At 37.0% G+C, this 21,623-nt stretch overlaps 2 protein-coding genes across 2 annotated transcripts in view; one reads left to right on the top strand and one right to left on the bottom strand.

Annotated features, from left to right (window-relative positions):
• cpamd8 (C3 and PZP-like, alpha-2-macroglobulin domain containing 8) overlaps nucleotides 1-13,141 on the top strand; it is a 65,695-nt gene extending 52,554 nt beyond the window's left edge. The window contains exons 37-43 of the mRNA XM_002934370.5: nucleotides 2,605-2,679; nucleotides 3,241-3,346; nucleotides 6,574-6,684; nucleotides 8,829-9,041; nucleotides 9,374-9,445; nucleotides 10,518-10,689; nucleotides 11,120-13,141. Coding sequence (XP_002934416.1) covers nucleotides 2,605-2,679; nucleotides 3,241-3,346; nucleotides 6,574-6,684; nucleotides 8,829-9,041; nucleotides 9,374-9,445; nucleotides 10,518-10,689; nucleotide 11,120 — 750 coding nt within the window. The 3' untranslated portion in view covers nucleotides 11,121-13,141. The remainder of the gene's footprint in view (nucleotides 1-2,604; nucleotides 2,680-3,240; nucleotides 3,347-6,573; nucleotides 6,685-8,828; nucleotides 9,042-9,373; nucleotides 9,446-10,517; nucleotides 10,690-11,119) is intronic.
• A 2,330-nt stretch (nucleotides 13,142-15,471) lies between these two features.
• On the bottom strand, nucleotides 15,472-20,630 carry f2rl3 (F2R like thrombin or trypsin receptor 3). The gene is made up of 2 exons (XM_002934371.5): nucleotides 20,359-20,630; nucleotides 15,472-17,134 (listed from the first exon to the last, which is right to left on the bottom strand). The coding sequence occupies exons 1-2, from the start codon at nucleotides 20,447-20,449 to the stop codon at nucleotides 16,050-16,052; spliced, it is 1,176 nt and encodes a 391-aa protein (XP_002934417.1). The 5' UTR covers nucleotides 20,450-20,630; the 3' UTR covers nucleotides 15,472-16,049.
• Between the last annotated feature and the right edge of the window lie 993 nt (nucleotides 20,631-21,623).

Here is a 21,623-nt window from a genome sequence, read left to right as displayed (position 1 = left end):
TTTAAGGCTAGTGTTCCTATCTTGTCTCCATAATAATTGTCAGCAATTGTTTTCCTTTGCAGTCAGTTTGAATTGCACTTATGGCACATTGATGGGTTTAGTGCTTAGGTATAATGTACCCATCTTTGTTGTGAGAATTTTGTTGTCTCTTTGTGCTGTAATTTAAGGGCAAGTTCACCTTGTGTTACATGATATCAGTACTGTAGTACTGGTCCAAATAAGTATTTATGCAATAAATGCATTTTGTTTAAGGTGTTTAAGCTATATAGGCCTCAGTAGTAAGGACTTATGTGACCCTCAGTGACAGCACATACTGGGAGTTCTTCTCTAAGTAAAACTCAAAGACGGCATTGATCCGAAAGTTATGCTGCTGTAACCCTTTATCCATTGGGATTGCTCTGTGTTTGAGGGTCATTGAAGTACTTATTTTAATATAAAATATAAAAAACATTATATTATACATTACAACATTGCTCTGACCCAGAACTAGAGATTTGCAGCTGCTTGACTGCAGGTAAACTCTCCCCCTTTTTTTCCAATTGACTGCAATGCAAAACATCAGTGACAGTTCCTGGTTCTTTATTACTGCTACTTTTACTATTCTTGTTGTTTCTTTATAGAGGTATAATCTGCAGTATGAACTTAAATTCATAATCATCTTATATAAAAAGACATGTCAACTGAATAAAAACACTCAATAAGTTGTTATACACTTATTTGGTTACCTTTTCTAGTATACACTGATTGGATCATGTGGGCCAAATGAGGCCTCAAAGGAACTTTTATGGCTCCCAGTCTGTTCAAGGGCCTCACAGACTTCATTTTATGATATCATTATTTGGATAGAATTCAACCCTCCAACATGCTACATGAGAAATAAATGGCTTACTACATGTAATAAGTTGAATTAGACTATTGGCATGCACTGTACCACATATAAATGTGTATCTGCATGGAAAGTCACTTATGCACCCATATAATATTCTCACATCCTGGAAGTACATTTATTTTAAAAATATATTTTTATTACCATTTACTTTGCTAAAACATTGCAGGTTTCAGTTTAAAGGGGCCACATACACCCTTGTTCAGCATGCTTTCAGTGAATATGGCTTGAAAATATTTTTTGCCTACTGTTAATAACTGAGTATCAATGAATTTTGTTATTTCTTGAGCCAAACAGGGAAAATAAAGTTACTCCATCTTTGATCCTTGTGAGGTAACAACATAACAAAACTGCAAACCACAATGGTGGGGAATGTTTTCTATTTTGTTAATTATCTTCAATAAAAGGACCTAACCTGGAGTAGCTTTAGTTTTCCTGGTATAACTATTTAACTCAAGATAAAAAAACAAATTTTTCAGTGATAGTTATATAATATAATTTATAGTAATGATAGGCAAAAAGAATGTTCAGCACAAGTTCTATTAATTGCACTCATGTTGAACAAAGTGTGTATTCTGCTCCTAGTGCTTTACTGTAGTGTTATCCTTCTTTTCTCCATTAGAATGTGGATATATGATGTAATGCATGTTTTTATTTGGATCAAATCTTCCTTCTGGAATATATACTAATGTGTTCTATTTAGCCAAGAGAAAACTTTCCCTTATTTTTGTATTGCTATAAATATCCTCACTGAAAATCCTAAAATATTGCAGTATTTTCTAACCTTCTGTACTGCTAATCACAATTTTATTTCTATTATAAGGCAATATGTTCAAATAAAAAAAAAAAAGTCAGTAAGTTGCTGGAGAGAGTAATGCTACCTTTAAATGTGAATGCCAAAACAGGGAAGAAATACTCCAGATTACATGTAATTTAAATTTCCTGAACAGCAATTGTTCCTGGGGATATAATTATCCAGTTTTGTACTGAAGAGGTTACAGTGTGAGCTTCTAGCTATATGAACATAGTGTGATTTCAGTGAACAACGCATTTCAGTGTCTCCTGCACCCCATGGCACATGGCGTCCTGGGCATTCCACAGCCCAGACGGAGCCCTTTTGGAAAGATGTATCCGGGAAATGTGTGGGGTTCCCAGCAGGGAGAGGAATTCTGTTTTATTGGCCTCATTAGGATCCTGTGGGGCCAACAAATGGAATCCTTCAAATTACATCTAAGCATTCAGAAAGTCCTAACCCAAAACAAGTAGAACAAGAATGTGTTCTATTATGGAGTTTATTGCAAAGAACACACAAGACCCCCACCGTCTTTTTTACAATAAAATTTAATGCATTATACTGTGGATATGTTACACAGCAACATATATCCACTTAATATATAACTTGTCAGTTTACTATTATGCACAAACAGAACAAATGTAATGATTGTGCTAATTAACACACAAAGTTCATACAGCAAGTTCAGAGAAACTGTGTTGCGTAAAGCTTGTCACAATATATAACCATCACTGCAAAGAATTGGCAAAATCAGAAGGTGTTTTAGGGTATGATTTCCAGCTAAAGCAATAATTTCCTTCTATGACTAATTTAATTTTACACTTGATTACTAAAATATATTCATGCTAAGACATATTAAATGTCATTTTTGTGATATGCCCATGTAAGGCACTGAATAGTAACATGCATTTTATTACTTTTTTAGCTGCTCTTAAACAAGCAAATTGGACTCAAACGCTACGAGATAGATGGCAGAAAAGTGCTGTTCTACTTTGATGAGGTGAGTTGCATTTTCACAATTCTGAAAAAAAATGTGTATCAAAGTGATTGAAATATAATGTTCTGCACTGCTAAAAGTTGTGTGTTTGCTTCAGAAAACACCTATAGTTTATATAAAAAAAAAATGCTGTCTAGCTCTGGGACTAGCGCTTCAAATTGAAATAGGGCTAAGTGGCACAGGTTACATAACGGATAAACTCTGTAAAACACCATTGTAGTCTACAGAGCTTATCTGCTATGTAACCTGTGTCATTTATCCTTTTTTCCAGCTTGAATATTGGCTACGTAGCAGCACAATATGCTTTAACTAACTATTTCCGTAGGTTTAATCTGGTGGTAGCTAGGGAGTTTTATTGTTTTAAAACTAAATTTATATTTGATTATGTAGGTACCTGTATATAAATACTCCTCTGGCCCCCCTCTGCCATACTGAACTGTACTATATTCTTGTTTTCATTTCCACATCAATGACTGGGCTCCCTGCAGTCATGGATCTGTATGAATAAATGTGCAAAAGGCATTGCATGTTCTGTTAAATCTCCTAAATAAATTCATCCTGCAGATTCCCAGCCAGTGTTTGACCTGTGTAAAGCTGCAAGCATTTCGGGAGTATATTGTGGGAAAAACTGCTCCAGTACCTGTCAAAATTTACGACTATTACGAGCCAAGTATGTATTAAATCTCTTTCATTTGTGAATTATGCACTGATTTCCTTTGGTTTTTATTTCAAAATAGCAAGGCTTCCAATTGAAAGAAAATCATTTTAGTTACAATTACAAGTGGATTTTGCTCATTTTTAGGGCCGCACAGAGACAGAGATTTGCAAGGGATGATCTCAGTATGTGCTTTATGCCTAAAAATAGGTTTTACGGTGAGTGTATTTATAGACAAATGGAATTTTAAAAAAAGTTGGCCTACCATGCTTGCTATATTTCCCAGCATAAGGAGGGCATATTTTATTTATCTGTATGGCTCAGCAGTGTTTGCTGTATTGGGTTGTCAGTCTTGTTGTCCCCAAAGGTAGAAGTTGTATTCATCAGTAGCCAAATATGAACATCCAATACCAGATTCAACCAACAGATGGCTCTCTATAAGTGTTTCACTGTTTTATACAAGTTCTATCCAAATTATTTCACATAATGGATGATGGTTTCAGTTTAAAATTATCTATAACTCTTTGCCCATCATCTCTGCAGTTTTGTTAGCACAAAAATGAAGGCAATAAACATGTCCATAATCCATGTTTATTCAGTGCAAAGCTGCTGCTGTCCTTGGTGAGTTGCACATTTTTCCCAGCGATTTTAGACAATTTTAGTTTAGCTATAAATAATGCTGGTGTTTTTTGGTTATATTGATAACAAAAAACAACACTAATAAATTGTATAGGAAATTTTAATACATTTTATTAATAACATAATTAGCCATTTATTAACATATTTGTAAATTAATTATGGTGTGTGTGACATACATCTTTGGAGCATGCACGTGTTCCATGTCCTTTAAAATCCTGTCACACAATATTCCTACCCATCATATCCTCAGCTGTCCTTTCATGAGCAGCATTCTGTTTAATGATTGGCCATTGCCACAGGATGCTCACTTGATAGCACAGGTCTCCACCCTCCCACCATCACCTTTATCTGCACCTCTAAACACCTCAGCCCTCATTTGTGCTCTTCTCTGCAGCCACAATCTTCTACTGGGAGACAGGCAGACATGGATCAGTCTGTGAAAAGCAAGGGAGAGCAGTGCGGCACCTTCATTCTATTCTCTTTCTATAGTTGAACTAGTTTTGGTGCAAAAAATTCCTGGACTGAAAAAGTACATTAAACCCTAAAATTGAACATGGCTAAATATTCTATATTTTATATACTGAACTTATTACACCAGCCTAAAGATTCAGCATCTTTATAGCAACTATAATCCAGGCCTTCACAGTTGGATTTAGTTAGAAGTCAGTGACCCGCACATGCTCAGTGTGCTCTGGGCGGCTGTTAAGAAGCTAAGCTTAGGAGTTGTCACAAATTATCCAGCAGAATATGTAGTTTGCTTGTCATAGAAGCTGATGCTGCAGGGCTGATTATTAAATTCTGGTGCTTATTGCACTGGTTTCAGTATTAATTACTAATCAGCCTTATAATGTGACATTTATATTCTATATATACAGTATATTGTGAGTGGTTTCCTAAGCTCAGTAAGTGACAGCAGCACAGAGCATGTGCAGTGAATCAGCAAAAAAGAACATGGGGTGCTACTGTGGGATCTTTGGAGGCACAGATCTTCCCTGCTAAAGGGCTGTGGTTGGCTTGGGCAGGTACAGAAGCCCGAAACATGAACACCATTTCTGCCCTACTTATTTGGTTAAGGTCAGTTATAATATGTTAAAAGAATGTGCTATCAGTTGTGAACTCAGTGGGTTAAGAACACATAATTAGTTCCCATATACGTATATAAAAGTTTCCATACTTGGGGATACAGTATCACATTCACTGTTTTTGCAAAGGGGATCAATTGTTTGCATATTTCTATCACTGCAAACTCTTTTTATTAGAAATTGTAGTCCCTTTGAGAGGGAAGTATGTTAATGTGTGTTCCAGTGCAAAAGATAAATACGAAATATTTATAAAGACAATTATTTTGTGTAGCTTGACTGCCAGTAACTAAAAGCAAATTATGATACAATTGATACAATCTTTGAATGAATATATCATAAAAAGTACTAAACACAGTGGGAATTATACTTTTTATACAACCATCCTAACCTGCTTGTTTTCAGATGCCTTTAATAAAGTGCTTACTCACCAAATGCATAAAATGTTGCCATTTGAGTAACTCTTATGGCATGTGGACTGAAGCTTCTGTCTGTTAATATACAATAAGTTTATACTTTACTGTCAGTACTATATTAGGTCCAGTGGGGTTCCTGCAGCATGATGCAACATCTTCTGGCTATGTCTTTTCACATGGTATGCACAAACCCATGCGATTGCCATAAGAATGCATTAGGGAATGATATGGCTAGACTTTCTGATTTAGTGTGTACTATCAAACTGAAATTCTGCTAATGCCTGTTAAGGCCAATAATTTGGTTCTGCAAAGCGAGAGTCATAACAAAATATATGAACTATAGGGCTCGATATAGATTTCCTTTCTTTTACATTGAGATCTCTTGTCATGGAATAAGTGTTGCCAAACAGGCTTCTTACAAACAATAGACTGGGAAGTAACCCAAAGCAACCACTTATTGATTAGCTTTCTTAATTCAGCTGTATGAAGAACAGTGTAAACAAAAATTTGACTGGTTACCATGGGTTACTGCCCAGATGCAAGTTGTTGGCAAATAAGCCCAAAAGACAGCAAGATCAAGTAGTATGAACAAAGTGTAATGTCTTGGCTCACTTGAACATCAAGTAAGTTAAATATCTTCAGGATTTATGGTTTACACTAGCAACTAGTTTTAGTAGCATATAATGCATAGCTGAAACTTGCTTTCTATTCTCTCTTGGTTATAACAGCATTTTGCTGTACAATATTATATAGTTTTTTTTTTATTAAAGTTGGGTAACACAGTGATAATAACCAGCAAAGGTACCAAAATAAGGGCCATTAGTTCTTGATCCAAATATGTGTGTCTGATTTATAAAGAATTTGTTTCTTTATAAATGTCAATTTTATGCATTTCTCCTGTGCCTGAGCCAGACAAACTGTATCACCCAGGAGAACAGCTGATTAATAGATATGAATGTTTGTAGGTTCTGTTTCTCTAAGAACCACCGGTGAAGGTGAAGGCCACCGATATATATAGACATATCTTAACAATGTAGATGCTTTATTTGGGGTATTGTTAAGCATGGTCATTAAAAAACAATCTCCTCCCTTGTTTGTATGTATATAGCTTTTGAAGCCACAAGATTCTACAATGCAAGCGAGAGCAGCCCCTTATCCCGAGAGCTTTGTGATGGAACCACGTGTAATGAGGTGGAAAGCTCTGCTAATCATTGGACAGGTCAGAAACACAAACTAAAACACGGTGCACATAATAAAACAGCAATGTCATCTGACACAGGACTTTCTGGTATATAGCAAAATCATCTGTTAATAACTGGTCTTGCCTCCTCTGGGCCAGAAAATATATTTGGCAAAAGTACAGAAAAGAAGACAATCACCTTTTTATATATATATATATATATATATATATATATATATATATATATAGAGAGAGAGAGAGAGAGAGAGAGAGAGAGAGAGAGAGAGAGAGAGAGAGAGAGAGAGAGAGAGAGAGAGAGAGAGAGAGAGAGAGAGAGAGAGAGAGAGAGAGAGAGAGAGAGAGAGAGAGAGAGAGAGAGAGAGAGAGAGAGAGAGAGAGAGAGAGGTGCAAGGTAAATGATTTAAATATCCAAAAAAGACCAGCAACACCGAGTTATATTCCAAAAACAATCAATTGTGTATTAAAAACGCATGAACAGCCGTTTTGGAATATAACTCGGTGTTGTTGGTCTTTTTTGGATATATATATATATATATAATCAGTTTTCTTTCCATAAGTGATGTCTATCCTGTTGCCCTGCTGCTGTTGATGACCTTCAGCTCTGAGCACCTAGCAATCAGTTAAAGGCCAATGGGGTGTGTTATTTAGTTCATAAGTATTTAGACACTTGCAGATCTATTCTGTATCTCTGTTTTGTATCTCAGTGTCTGAGCTTGATTTTAGCACAGTGATGCACAGCTTTTTTAGATCCCAAACGTCTCTGTTTATCAAGACCCCCAGATGGTGTTAATTTTGGTAGGATACAAAATAAAAAAATAGTGTACCCTGATTGAGGACCCAAAGCATAAACTGGCTTCTTGGTTGTACTTTATTGCCTTAGCAGAACTAATTACCTACTCTAAATGTCACCTGGGTTTCCTTCTTTCATACATAATCATGCTATGTATCTTACATTTTTTATTGTATATCTGCCTTGTGTTTTATCCATAAGCAGTTTTATTTACTTCTCTGTGTAAAAAACATTGCTTTCTTCCTACACATTACAGCCTCCTTTCTGCATGTGTCTCCCTGAATTTAAATGGGACAAATTAGATAAATGGGAAAACCCCTAATTTTGTAAGCAATTCTGAATAATATACGGTGCTGGTTTCACTTTGGGCTAAACATTAATCCTATCTGTAACAATGGCCCCTTTATTGGAGCTCCCTATAGATCCTCTCACTTCTCTGTCTGAGTTTGAAATGAAGAGTGGGCGTGCCCTAATGGTCCCTGCCACAAGCCCAGTAGGAGGGGGAGAGCCAATCACAGCCCTGCACTCACACAAGTAAAGACAGGCTTCAGTTCCCTATCAGGTCAGCCTAGCTGCTGATTGGTTCCTATCTTACAGTGCAGTGTACGGAGGGCTGCCGGCTCCCCTGCACATTCAGAGAATTCAGCCAGCAGGAAGTGGAACGGATGGGCGGGACTAGTGGGGTTTTGGGAGAATTTCTCAATAAATCAGTCTGGAATACAACTTTTGTAAGCACAATCCTTCTATATCTAGAGGAGTATAATTCACTGGTACATTCTTAATTTTTATATGATATCTCTCCTTTAATTGCCTCTGGTGTAACGCCCGCACTTTGGCTTTACATCTCACTGGCTACATCATTCACTTTAAAGGGGTATTAGCAACCAAAAGTGTTGATACTACGCACATATGTAATGTAATGTTAATGATATAGCCTGTTTTGTTATCTGTATAAGGAAATATATTTTATTCTGTTTTTATCACAGAAAAATTGAGCATAATCAGCAATTTTTATATAAATGATCAATAATTGCTCTAAACTTGGGAATATGAAAAACTGTAAAGGGTTGCTATATTCACAGGCATTTGTTTGCTTATCCCTTGCTTTACTCTGCTTCAGTAAACCATGCTCAGGCAAGGCAAGCACTATAGTACTATTTATTTGATTGTACTAGCCTTTTACTGCAACTCTCTTTTATCTTTCTTCACTTTACTGATACATCCCAGTTCCTTCCTGATTTCTTCCATATGTTTCTCTGCACTTCAGTGACCTCTGTAGCAATAACCTTCATTGACAATGAATAAAATGTGCAAAGTACTTCCTACCCATAGTTTTGTATATGAATTCACTTTGGTTTTTTTTCCATATTAGCTTTTTCTCCCAATGGGCCTTGCAGTGGGACATTTTCATGCCCAGAAGAGGATCATTTTGAGAGGTGTATGTGCTATAGAGACTGTGGGTATGATGGAGATCCAGTGTGTGGCTCTGATGGTACTGTTTATCAGAACCAGTGCCAGCTGGAAGTAACAGCCTGCAGAAATAACACCAGAATTGAGCGTGTGCCCATGTCCCAGTGCACTCCAGGTAGGAATACAACACCACGTTCTAATAGAGGCAGCCATACACATAAAGATATTTTTTTTTATTTAGTCAACATAACGATGTTTGCATTTATTGTAGTGTTCCTGGCCAGTGTCTTTACACACATGGATAGTCAGCTGGCCGACAATTATAAGAAAGCATCTCATCCTTAAGATATCTAATTATGTTCATCCTATGAGCATGCCTTTTTATCACATAAAATAAAGAGGGTCAGTAGTATTACCACGTCAGTGGTATTACCATGTTATATAAAGTGGAGTGGAAGTTGTGTGGTTAGATTTTTAGCAGATGATCATCAACTTTTTTTCTTTCAGAAGAGACAGTATCAGAAGACGCAACTCATGTAACTATAAATAAAGACCAAGACATGATCCCAGAGAAGACAGGTAAATGTCATTTCAGTCTTTCAGTAAAGGTTGTGTGAGGATAGGACCTAGAAACAAGCTGACAGTCAGAAGAACTCAATAAGGCAAATGTGTGTCACTGTCAATGAGCAACAATCCCAGTTTGTGTGTTTTATGTGTGAGGATATAGATGTGGTAGCATAACACACCCAGCAAATGCAGTCCACACAATGTCTCCTACATGTGTTCAAATGATGGTTTCTGTGTCATTTTTTGGCAATATGTCACTTGTAATATGGGCAATTAAATAAAGGGGCAGTATACACTAAACAAGAAAATGAAGACACTTCCTGGTCTCCCAAGTCACTGTTTGCTAAGGAAAAGTCCATAAATAAACCCTCTGTTGGCCTTGCAATAGGAAGCAGCTCATTATACAAAGACTGCAGCTTAGAGTTTGTTTATATACAACTTATTATATCCCTTTAAACAAAATACCCTGTTGAAGGCTATTGCTACACAGGACTAAATCTGCCCCTAAGCTAGAATCAGTCTTTTATTGCGCCTCCACCCAGAGCACCTATACCCTATATCCTTTTAGATTATAAACTTGTGTCTGTCTTTGCCACTTTTATTGGTTGTTTTTGTATGTAAATCTGTATGTTCAATGTATACCCATTGTACAGCGCTGTGAAATATGTTGGCGCTTTATACATATTAATAATAATAATTACCTTTGCATCTATGTACTGCCCCTTTAAAGAAAAATATTTTATCCTGTATATAGTGAATGTTTAATAATGCTTATAATTTAATTGTTTCCCTGTAAAGCAACAGTTCTACTTTTGGTTCTGGATGAATAGTTAGCATAAGTAGTGTTTTAAAATGTATAGGACTTCATCCACAGTTCCTCAAATTCGACTTATTCTTTCCTTTCCTGACTCTATACCCAGAGCCATAAATTTTTGACTTGTTTCAGGATTAGTTAACCTCACCCTAACCCCCTGTGGTTGCTCTGTAAAACTAATACAAAATGTACCGAGTTACACAAAGGACAATATGTTAGACAATGCTGGTTCTATAAAGAAATTTCTCAAGCTGCCCTTATTTATTTCAGAAGAGGAAGTTACGTCTCATAACACAGAAGTCTCCTATTATTCCTATGAGTATGATGTGGATCCATATGCTGCTGAGAGCGAGGATAACTTTGAGATGGGAGTGGAACTTATTACTGTTTCAAGCTCAGTGGAAGAATCAGGAAAGATATATACAGCAGCAACAGAGGAATGGTAAGCAATAGTGATATGTGGGTCTGCTTGAAGCCCCGCACTCGTGGGTTGGGTGGGTTTGGGCCTACATTCACAGGCACATTTGGCAGGTTTGGGACAAACTCTTCCTTACACCCTTTATAGGCCCACGCCTGCTCTGCCCTGCCCCCTTCATGACATAAGAGATGGGGCAGAGTGGGTGCAGATCGATAAATAGAGGTGGATTGCCAGGGTGGGCAGGTGTCGGTATATAGGTGGATTGCCAGCTTGAGCTGGGCACAGGTTGATAACAGGGTTGGGGGCAGGTTGGGTTGGATTTTTGTCAACCTGTACATCACTAGTAAGCAATTCTTATGTGCTTTTTACCAATCAGCAGCCACATATGTACATGTTATGTGCAGCCATTAATCTATCTACACTATTTTTTTTGTGTGTGTTTTTTTTCCAACAGAGAATGAATATCATTGAGAAGTTGTTTTACTCTATTTCATTGACAAAACTGATTTAAAAAAAAAAAGGACTTGGACTTTTTAAATTGCAAGCTCTGGATTCAGGCAATGTCAGATTACCATTTCCTCTGAAGTGGTGAAGAAAAGGACTGTAGTTGTAAGTGGGTGAAGATGTCCACTTTCCAAATAGGTCACAGGTTTTAACAGTTAAAAGCATTGCCGTTAACAAATGAATTTGCTGCTGTTCCTTTGATCCTTGTGTCCCTTCTTGATTTACCAGTACTCCTCACCGTCCTGTTTTTCCTTTAGATTCCTAACAAGCAGGTTGGGGGGCCGGTTGCTTCTACTGCTGAACTGCATAGTTTAATAAGGACACTTTATTAGAGAAGATGTTGCCTTAGCTGTTGTCAAACCACTGTTACATTTAACAGAATTTCACAGTTTTTGTGATTTCATCTATACACTTATGTAGGGGAACTTATTAAAAACCACAGGAATACATTTTGTTTTTATAAAAGGAAATCAAAGCATTTACAGTAAAATGTGCGGAAGAGCTACCAACGAAGGCTATACGATATTTACTGTGGATATACCAAATATCTCTTTTGCATTCCTGTATTATAAAGTGTGCATATAATAACAGTTATTCTTCCCGCAGATTTCAATTTGATTATCAATGATAATTTATCTCAAAAGTGTGCCCTGTTTAGAGGGCAGATCAAGAATCCAAAAAATGTAGTAAAGGGATAGGCAATCTTTGGGGATGGAATATACTGACACATTGCTATTCAAAACTGAGCACAAATGCTTTGGGGGAGGATAAGGATGGATTTTGTGTTGTTCTTAATGTTAGTACTTTCGTGCTTGCAGAGCAGAAAGTAGAACAAAGTACAATATTTTTAACATTTATCTCCCATGTAAAGTGTTAATAATCATGGGATGAACCTGGAAGGAAAATGATGTAATGGAATTAATTAGGTCAGCCCCTTGGAACAGATTATTTATTATTTTAATCATACACCCATCTTTCCCAGAAATAGTTGAACCACTTTACTCTTATTTTCATTGTCTTTTGCCTTTTTTCTTCCTAAATCTCTCTTACTGTACAGCTATTTGTTCGCGCCAAACAGATTTGCAATTTTTATCTGTGAATGCCGAATACAAAAGAATTGGTTCATACAGACAATACATGTCCCAGCCACACTTCCCCCAAACTGTACAACTTGAAGCTAAAGTAGGGTTATATAGGGTTACTTTTTCTTCCACAAGCTAGATTTGTCTCTGCTGAACCATTGAATGATTTCTGATAGATGTGCTATGATACCCTATAATACCCAATATAAACAGGGCATACCGCAGTCCCTCTTATCTGTTATTTTCTCTTTTGCTTTGTTTTACCATTTCCATTATTTTTACCTGCACTGGCAAATCTGGACATTAAGCACTGCATTCTACTCCTAGCACCCCCGAACCTGTATAGTCTGCTCTAACATTGTTATGACATTCCACTCATCCGATAATTTAATTCTGAAAGCCATTATGTTTAATATATGTATGTTTTTATGGTTCTTTAAAACACATATTTAAATTAAATGTTAAAAAAGGAAAATATTTGTATTTTTGCATTGCTAAAGCTGCAGCTGAAGGTGGATTTGTATTGTATTGAGATTTTCAGTATGTTGTACAGCCTGCCCCATGGATGGGGTAGGTGGAGGAAATGGCATTAACTCACCTTCTATCTAAATATTTTAAAGCTTTTATTATACACTGAAAATAGGACAGATGCTCAACCCTCATTGCTAAAGTTGTCTGCTATCTAGTGCTTTGTATAACAGTGCAGGCAATTCTCTGCAGTAAAGGGAGCAATGCTAAATGTTAGTGAATGTGGTATTTTTGCTGTCAGAACTGTATAAGCTTTTACCATGATCTATGGTAGACATGTAAATGGATGTGATTTTGTATCTGGTGGTTTATTTTTCCCTCACCTGCCTTTCTTAAACAAGAATAAACAGTGTTTAAAGTTGGTTCGGTATTGTTTTCTACCTAGTATATATCTGACATCATATAAATATTGGTCACATGATTCTCAGATGATGGTGTCATAAAAAGAAGTCTAGAAACCATGTGGTTGACGGGGGGATCATGAAAAAATCAGTCTGCAGTGTCTTCAGCTAGACAGTCCCATTGGCTAATATTAAATATTTGTAGACAAAATGAGAATGTATTGTCCTGAGTTTCTTAAACTTATCAACCTCTGATCTAGAACTGTTCTGTTACTAGTTTGTCTCTGTATCTTCTAGTGTCTAGATTCTTAATCGTTGCCAAGTAACCATTGTGGGTATGCTTGGCAGAGATAAGGAACTTTATTAATGTGGAGTTGAAAAATAATTCTGTTTCATATAATTGAATGTACAGCAATGTTAGAAATATAATCATTTAGTGATCTTTTTTTTCTCAAAGATACAGTATGGGTATGGGATCTGTTATCTAGAAAGTTCTGAATTACAGGAAGGCAATCTGCCATAGACACCATTCTAAACAAATTCAAATTTTGAAAAATGGTTTCCTTTTTCTCTGTAATAATAAAACAGTACCTTGTACTTGATCCCAACTAAGATACAATTAATCCTTATTGGAGACAAAATAATCCTTTTTTGGGTTTTATTTAATGTTTGAATAATTTTTTTTAGACTTAAAGTATGGAGATTCAAATTATGTAAAGATCCCTTATCCAGAAAACTAGATCCCAAGCATTCTGGATAACAGGTCCCATGCCTGTACCTGGAATGACAACACAATGCCACAATGCTCTTGGGAGAAAATGTGAGGAATCTTGTATACCTGTACATAAATTATTTTAACAAAAATGGAAACAAAAAATGGGAGTTTAGAATAATGGGTGGGTGTATTATATTATCTGATTTAGATGTAATTGAGTCACACTGTCACACCAGTTAAGGGTTCTGCCCTGGAATGAAATGGCAAACTGCCTAAGCACCTCTTCCTTTGTGGCATGGCCCCCATGCACTGTAAATTTTGCATTCTGTTTATATTCCAGATTAAAGTCCTACATTTCTTTTGAACTAAGCCATTTTAAAGGGACACTATACCCTTTTACTAGTTATTGTTTCAATTGACTCTATTTTCCAAAAAATGTTTAGATAGTATTAGAGCATATTCTGTATGAGAAACCTAATTTCTCTACATTACATGCCACAACTGTCACTTTATGTTGCTTACATAGGCTTATTAGGCAGGTTAATAAAATAATAGTAATAAGAAAGGTTGTGTCCAGCAATTCATCAACAAGTCTGACCAGTGGCGTAACTACTCAGCGCTGGGCTGGGCCTCACTGAATAATATCTTCGGAGGGGCTCGGTGCAGAGCAACAAATCCTTCCTAGCCCCCTTCTTTCCCCTTACTCATCCCCACCCCACCCGCTTTCGTTTAAATACCCACCCACTCTCCTACCTGGGAGCTGGCAGGGAGTAGCGATTTATATGCAACAACAGAGGAAGAAAACCCTGTGGTCCAGGCTCCCCACAACCGCGAAGCCTGCTTCTTCTATTGTTGTGACTAAAACTGCAAGTGTAGTAAATATAGAAGATGAGGGAAGAAGTTCTTAGTAGCTTAATACATACAGAGGAAAACATTTTTAAAAAATATGTAGTGCCCATTTTGTTTCTGTAGAATGAAAGGTTCTACACTAAGCTTTATGTCACACAGAAAGACACTTGTCGCTGTAAATAACTAGATATCATTTTTGTTTCTAAAAGTATATTATTCTACCGCCCCCCCCCCCCTAAGAAAAAGAAAACCCTATATTTAGCCAGCTGAAAGGTAGACAGCTAGAAAATAAAACCAGAGATCTGATTGGTTGCTATGAGTAACAACACTGGTGCAGTTTAGCACCAGTGTTAGATATTAGTAAATCAGTCCCACTGCCACAAGAACTTCACAAACTTTGCCTTGTAAAGCCAGCATTCTCCAATGACTTTTGTTGATTTCTCTCAAAAGGTGAGGGTGAGAGTTCTGTTTCACGTAATTTTAAATATGCCCCAAAAGTTATTTCCCAACGATAAAAGACTGCACTAGGCATTTCCTTATGCTTGTTGAGGCCTCCAAATTCTAGGCATGTATATAATGCTGTTCAGATAGGATCTTAGGTTATTGCAGTATGATTTTATTGCTAGATCATATCACATAGCTAGAATCTTAGCTATAAAGTAGCACAAGACTGTCCCATTGTGAGTAAAAGCAAGGAGACTGAATATAGTTCCCTATGAAACCATAATTGACCAAAACATCACAGAATTAAGAGAATTATTTCCCCTTTGTTAAACACTTCAAGTTGTTTTCACTCATAAATAAAAACTGTATTTTATTTTTTTAGAATTGTATCCATTTAACTATTATTTGAAGAACATACACAATATGACATTCAATGGAGCCAAAGCAATGGTAATATCATCTTTTTCAATGAAAAATGCACCAATTTTATAAGTAAGGATTCACTACATTTAATATATAGCAGCTATTCAGTAAATATTCTGGCAGATGGAACCACTCTGAATCATCGTGCATCTGGCAAACACAAACCCTCCTCTCTGCATTAAAGGATGTGCCATGAGGGGCACAAAATATTGTTTTTTACCTCTATAACTGGTCAGGAAAATGCCCCTTTAATAAAACTGCATTAAGTGATCAATTTGTAAAAAATTCTTTTATACTACCATAAGAAACACATGACAATGCCAGTCTATAAAGGCTTGTCCTCTTCTGGAATGATAGATGGTGTCCTTTTCTCTAGCAGTTTGTTTCTCTTCTTTAAGCCTGGCAATAAGTCTCCTCTTTGGGCACATTGAAGCCCATGACTTTGCTGCCCCACAATATCATGCAATTGTAGGTGATAAAGAAATGCTGTATGTAATGTCACAAAACAGAGCGAGAATGGGATGTTGTTGTGGTTGCAGGTAGAACTTCCTTGGATGTCTTGAGTGAGGTGATTGATAATTTTGACCTTTTTCTAAACTGTTGCCTCACCTTTTCACGAAACTCATCTGAGACGTAATAGTACACAAAGGGATCTACACAGCTGTTTAATGAACTGATGGCCAAGCAGACCATATAGACTGAATAAAGGTCGCCGTAAGTGTGAAGAAAACGCTCGGAGTAGTGAATCAGAAGTACCACATTGCTGGGAGTCAACAAGACAATTACTATGACAAGAACCAGGGCAATTAATTTTAAAGCATAGCCATACTTTCCTTCATTTCGCATAAGCACACGGATAACAGACACATAGCAAAATATAATGATGGACAAAGGTAGAAGGAAGCCCAAGACAACAAGGCATAGAAAGTAATAGAACAAATATGTAACTTGTTCGTTCCTTGGCAGACCATCATGACATAGGGTAAGGTCAGTTGTTGACAGAGGATAGGACTGACGCATAGCTGCCAGGGGTAAGATAGACAAAGCTGCGATCATCCATGAAATGGTACACATAAAAATTGCAAAGTTTTTGCTTCTAAATGTTCGAGAGAAAAAAGGGTGCACCACTGCCATGTAACGATCCACGCTGATACTCATGAGGAGTAACACTGAGCAATAGATGTTAGCATAGAAAAAGCTAGTAACGACTCTGCACAAGGTCTCACCAAATATCCAGTCATTGCCAAGAAAATAATATGAGATCTTAAACGGAAGAGTGACAATGAGCAAGAGGTCAGCAACAGCCAGGTTTATAAGAAAAACAGTGGAAGTCATCTTCTTAACTCTGGTTGCCAAGACCCAAAGAGCCACAACATTAGCTGGCAATCCCACCAGAAATACCAGAGTATAAATGGAGGGAATGACTAGTACAGTGATGGGGCTTTTCAAGTGATCTATGGAGGATGGAGAGATGCATAGGTAGGTCCGGTTATTTTTGCTGATGATTTCCCCTGGAAAGGATCGAGGGCATAGCTTGAAGTCTTGGAGTTCAGTGTCATTAGTTGGTTCATCTGTTGAATAATCTGTGAGGGCGAAATGAATGGCAGTTAATAAAAATAATTCATTGGTTTCATTATCTTCAACCTCACATTTCACAAACCAAAACACATTGTGGGGAGTCCTTGTAGAGTGTCTCAGAGGCTGAGGCAAGAGGTCCTCTGCACTCACCCATTATAAATATATATAGTACATTCTGTGCATTAAGCTGGCCATCTACATCAAAGTCATCCCCAAAGTCATGGGAGTTTTAATTTTGAAAGGGAACAAGTTGCAGGTAAATCTAAGTCCCTGTAAAAAATGTATAATGAAGCCGTATAAAAGAGGAAGGAAAGGTATTTTGGCATTTTACTGCCATTAGATTAGCTACATTAGTGCCAGTAAACAGCCCTAGAAGCTCCCTCCATTAGTTTAAGATAGCAGCTGCCATTTTAGCTTCTCTGCTGTAGCTCTAGCCCTTGGTAGCTCAGATCACATATTCTTATGGGAGGGGGAGTGAATTCCTATGAATGGCAGGGGGAACAAAAAAAGGGGGAGAGGAGAGAGCTGTGCAGACTTTTGCCCCAAACCTGAATGAGCCCTAAATGAGAGGAAGTCAGATACCAATTTTTATGTTTACATAAAAGGAGACAAGACATCCTGTGTTTCTTTTCATAAAGAACTTTTCTGTAAGTGCTTTTATATCTATTTACATAGACCTTTCTGAGAAAGTTTACTTAGTTTTTACCTTTACTTCTCATTTAATGAATTAGATGAAAGTGAGTGTAGGACATGACAGATGAATGACTCATCTGAATTTTGTGACCCCAGCCTTATTGCACCCCGCCCAATAGTTTATAATTTAGTGGTGAGCACAACTTTTTTTGCAAAAGTGTGCTAGAGGCTGGCCATTTAAATAAAGCTATAGAAAATGTGTAGGGCCATTATTAAATGCTTGTTTCCCTGAGCAGTTTAACACTGTAGGTATCTTGGTACAGATCTCTCAGTCTTTACCAGGAGCACAAACTGTGTAGAGTCTCAAAGAAAGCGCCCAAACCTCTCAAAAACACACACATTCCCCCAAAGGGAATACTTTAAAGTGGGGGTTATTTCACTTATTGTGATGCAGAGAGGTGTCCAAAAATGACACAAGGTTTTGGGTGACCAGGAGTTATCTTACTGAAGGAACCAAACTGTTTGGGCACCACCAACAAATCAATATATGGAGAAAACCCATTAATAATTGTATTTTATGGACATATTTTTTCACAGTTCCAAGTACCACTGCAGGGGTGCCTGCGGTCATTTTGCTTTAGCCAACCTTCATGCCTTATGCATTTATCTGTTCTTCATCAGGTCTAGGTACATGACCAATGGGCAAGGGAATAAGGGAACAAAGCTAAGTGCAAGGCAGCCCCCTGATTGACACCTAACTTTAATATCCTATTAAGTCCATGGTTTCCTTAATATTTGTAACAATGCTGGCATTCTAGGGAGAAGTAATGCATTTTGAGTAAAAAAAGGAAACACGGGGACTTCTCCAGCTTTTTACACTTTGGTCACATTTAGCAATTGAGGCCTGGTTTATTCACTTTTAGTATATAAGACAATCACACCATTCTTACTTGGGAAATTCACCTTTAAATTGACTTTTAGTAAGTTATAGAGCTACCTATTTCAAGTTAAATTTTTTTTGTTCAAAATTATATATTTTTTATGTTTTCTGAATAAGTGTTCCTATTTTACCTGTCCCCAGCCTCCAGCTGCCTTATGGCTGTTACAGCCACTGACCACTGCATCCAAAAATCAAATGAACTGTGAGGCTTTCATTGTATAATGATTCTTATTTTTACTGCTTTTTTAAGGCCTTCTTCTTTTCATCTTTCATTCTGAGTTCCAAATTACTGTCTGGTTACTATGACAATGAAGCCCTAGCAAACAGGTAGTTGAAAGAGTTGCAGAACAAAAATGTACTGTTCTTAGCGTTATCTTGGTTCTCTATATCATAATACCGGTATGTGCCCTGTTACCCAAAATGATCTCCATACCTTAAGCCTGCCAATAAACTCATTTAAACATTAATTAAACCCATTAGGATTGTTTTTGCATCAATAGGTAAAAGGTATTGTTTTATTATTACAGAGAAAAATTACATCTTTTTTAAAAAAAAAATCTGAATTCTTTGATTAAAATGAAGTCTATAGCAGATGGCCTTCCCATAATTCGAAGTTTTTTCTATAATAGTAAATTAAACATGAAACACCCATAGAAATGATTATGAGTCCTTTATCAGTAAGTTACTTGTTCAAAATAACAGCAACCCTGTGAAAGAATCCAGATGTTTTTATATTGTCTACTTATATTGTTTGATTCCTTTACCCTCTTAATTGCTCAGATATTATATATATATATATATATTTTTTTTTTTAATAAAAATAAATTTTCAGTTTAGTGTCTGTATGTATGTTATATGTGTGTGGGCATACAGGTGTAGGGTGGAATCTGGACAGTTCCAGCTGAGGGCAGGTTATATGGTTCCATTTCTTTTATCTGTGCCTCCTGCAGAACAACTGACTTAACTCTGTTAGTGCATGTAAGCCTGCTGGGAGATCAGTGCTATATATACTGCCGGTATTCAGAGTTAAGTCATTTGCTTTGTTAAAGGAAAATTAGCCTCATTTAATGCTGTCACACAGCTTTTAGAACTGTTCAGGTACCTCCAGATGTCTTGGAGGGGTAACAATACATAAACATACAAACACTAACTTGAGGATTTATAACCATTAAACTACATAGATATAAATGTGGAAAAATGATGCACACACAATCAGTACAAGAAAAATTTCCTTTTAAGAGTACTAGGGAAACCCATGGAATGCCTTATAATTCCAATCTGTCCATATAGTATAACTGTATAGTCACATAAAACAGAGTCTGTATAACTCAGCAAAGGAGTTTGTGAGACTTACAATGTTAAGTAAATATGAGCTGGTTTTCTGGCATGTTTAAAGTTTAGCTATTTAAGGCAAGTCCCAGCTGGAACCCAGTTCATACAAAAACTGAAGGTATTTTGCATTCTGAAGAGGGGCCCTGGATCTCGGAACTTACTCTCAGTTACCACATTGCTACCAACTGCGTCATTCAATACTTCTCTCCACAGTCAGGGAGAAGAGAGGGACAGTAAATGCTACCGCAGAGAATAATAACTGGATACTGAAACTACAAAGAGAATGTTAAATCTACTTCAGAGAGAAGTTGGCTTTGTACATACCGTCATAGTCGGTTGTGGCTAAAGAGTCACCCCAGAGCATAACCAGGAACAGTGGAGCAGAGAAAGCACAAAGACGCCATAAAGATCCCATGATATTAATGCTGTGCTCAGGACTAGACCATAAGGGATGTTGTTTTTGACCAGATTAGGCACAGCTTCCTACCACATGAATTTTGCTAATGGAAACAAAAAGGAAATTGTAGATGTGCAGGCGAGGGGGAGGGAGAGGAGCCAATGTGCACCAGATGTTAGCTGTGCCCTATAAGGAGACAGTAAGGGACACTGCTCGGGAACACTGAGAAGAAATATTATGCTTTACCCTTTTCCTTTTCACCCTGGGACTAAACGACAAGGACATTTTTGCTGCCAAAAATCATTTTAATAGTTACAATACAGGTATGGGATATTTTATCTGGAAGCCCATTAACCAGAAATATGGAAGGTCCATCTCCTTTGATTCCATTTTAATAAAATAATAATTTATTTTTTTTTTAAATGATTTAAATGGGGATTTTTGTAATGATAAAAAGTATCTTGTACTTGAGCCCAGCTAAGCTACATGTAATACTTATGGAGGTAAAACAACCCTATTGGGTTTATTTCATGTTTAAATTATTTTTTAGCAGACTTATGGGTATAGTTATCATGCTGTGTAAATATTGGAATGAAACATTACCAGTGATGTTGTTCATAGCAGCCAATCTGATGCTTTGCTTTGGTTTTCTAACTGCAGATTGGTTGCCCTGGACAACATGACCGGTAATGCTTCACTCCACTGTTAACACAGCATGATAAATACACCCCTTAAGGTATGGAGATCCAAATTATGGAAAGATCCATTATGCGGAAAACCCTAAGTCCAGAACATTCTGGATAATAGATCCCATACCTGTATAATAATTATTTTTCTTTAAGAAGAAATTTAAAAAAAAAAATACTTTTAAAGGAGAAGGAAAAGTAAAAGCTAAGAAAGCTTTATCAGAAAGGTCTATGTAAGTACAGCCATAAGCACTCACAGAAACGCTGCACTGAGTTCTCTGTCAAAAGAAACAGGATTTCTTTTCTCTTTGTTTTCCTGTGCCAGAGAAACACAGCTCTATCCTCTCCCCTCTCCTGCTCCCACCTCCCTCGAGAATGCTAAGAACTCCCTCCCCCCCTTAGGAATCTGTGATCTGAGCCAATCAGCAGGAAGCTTCCTCATAGTCTTACACACTGAGCATGTACACTGGTCTTGGTGCAGGAGTGAGGCATAAAGAGAACTTTCT

This window comes from Xenopus tropicalis, chromosome 1 (assembly GCF_000004195.4).
Source record: "Xenopus tropicalis strain Nigerian chromosome 1, UCB_Xtro_10.0, whole genome shotgun sequence".
NCBI classification, from domain to species: domain Eukaryota; kingdom Metazoa; phylum Chordata; class Amphibia; order Anura; family Pipidae; genus Xenopus; species Xenopus tropicalis.
The sequence above is the reverse complement of the archived record's forward strand: the minus strand, read 5'-3'. Positions and strand labels throughout refer to the sequence as shown.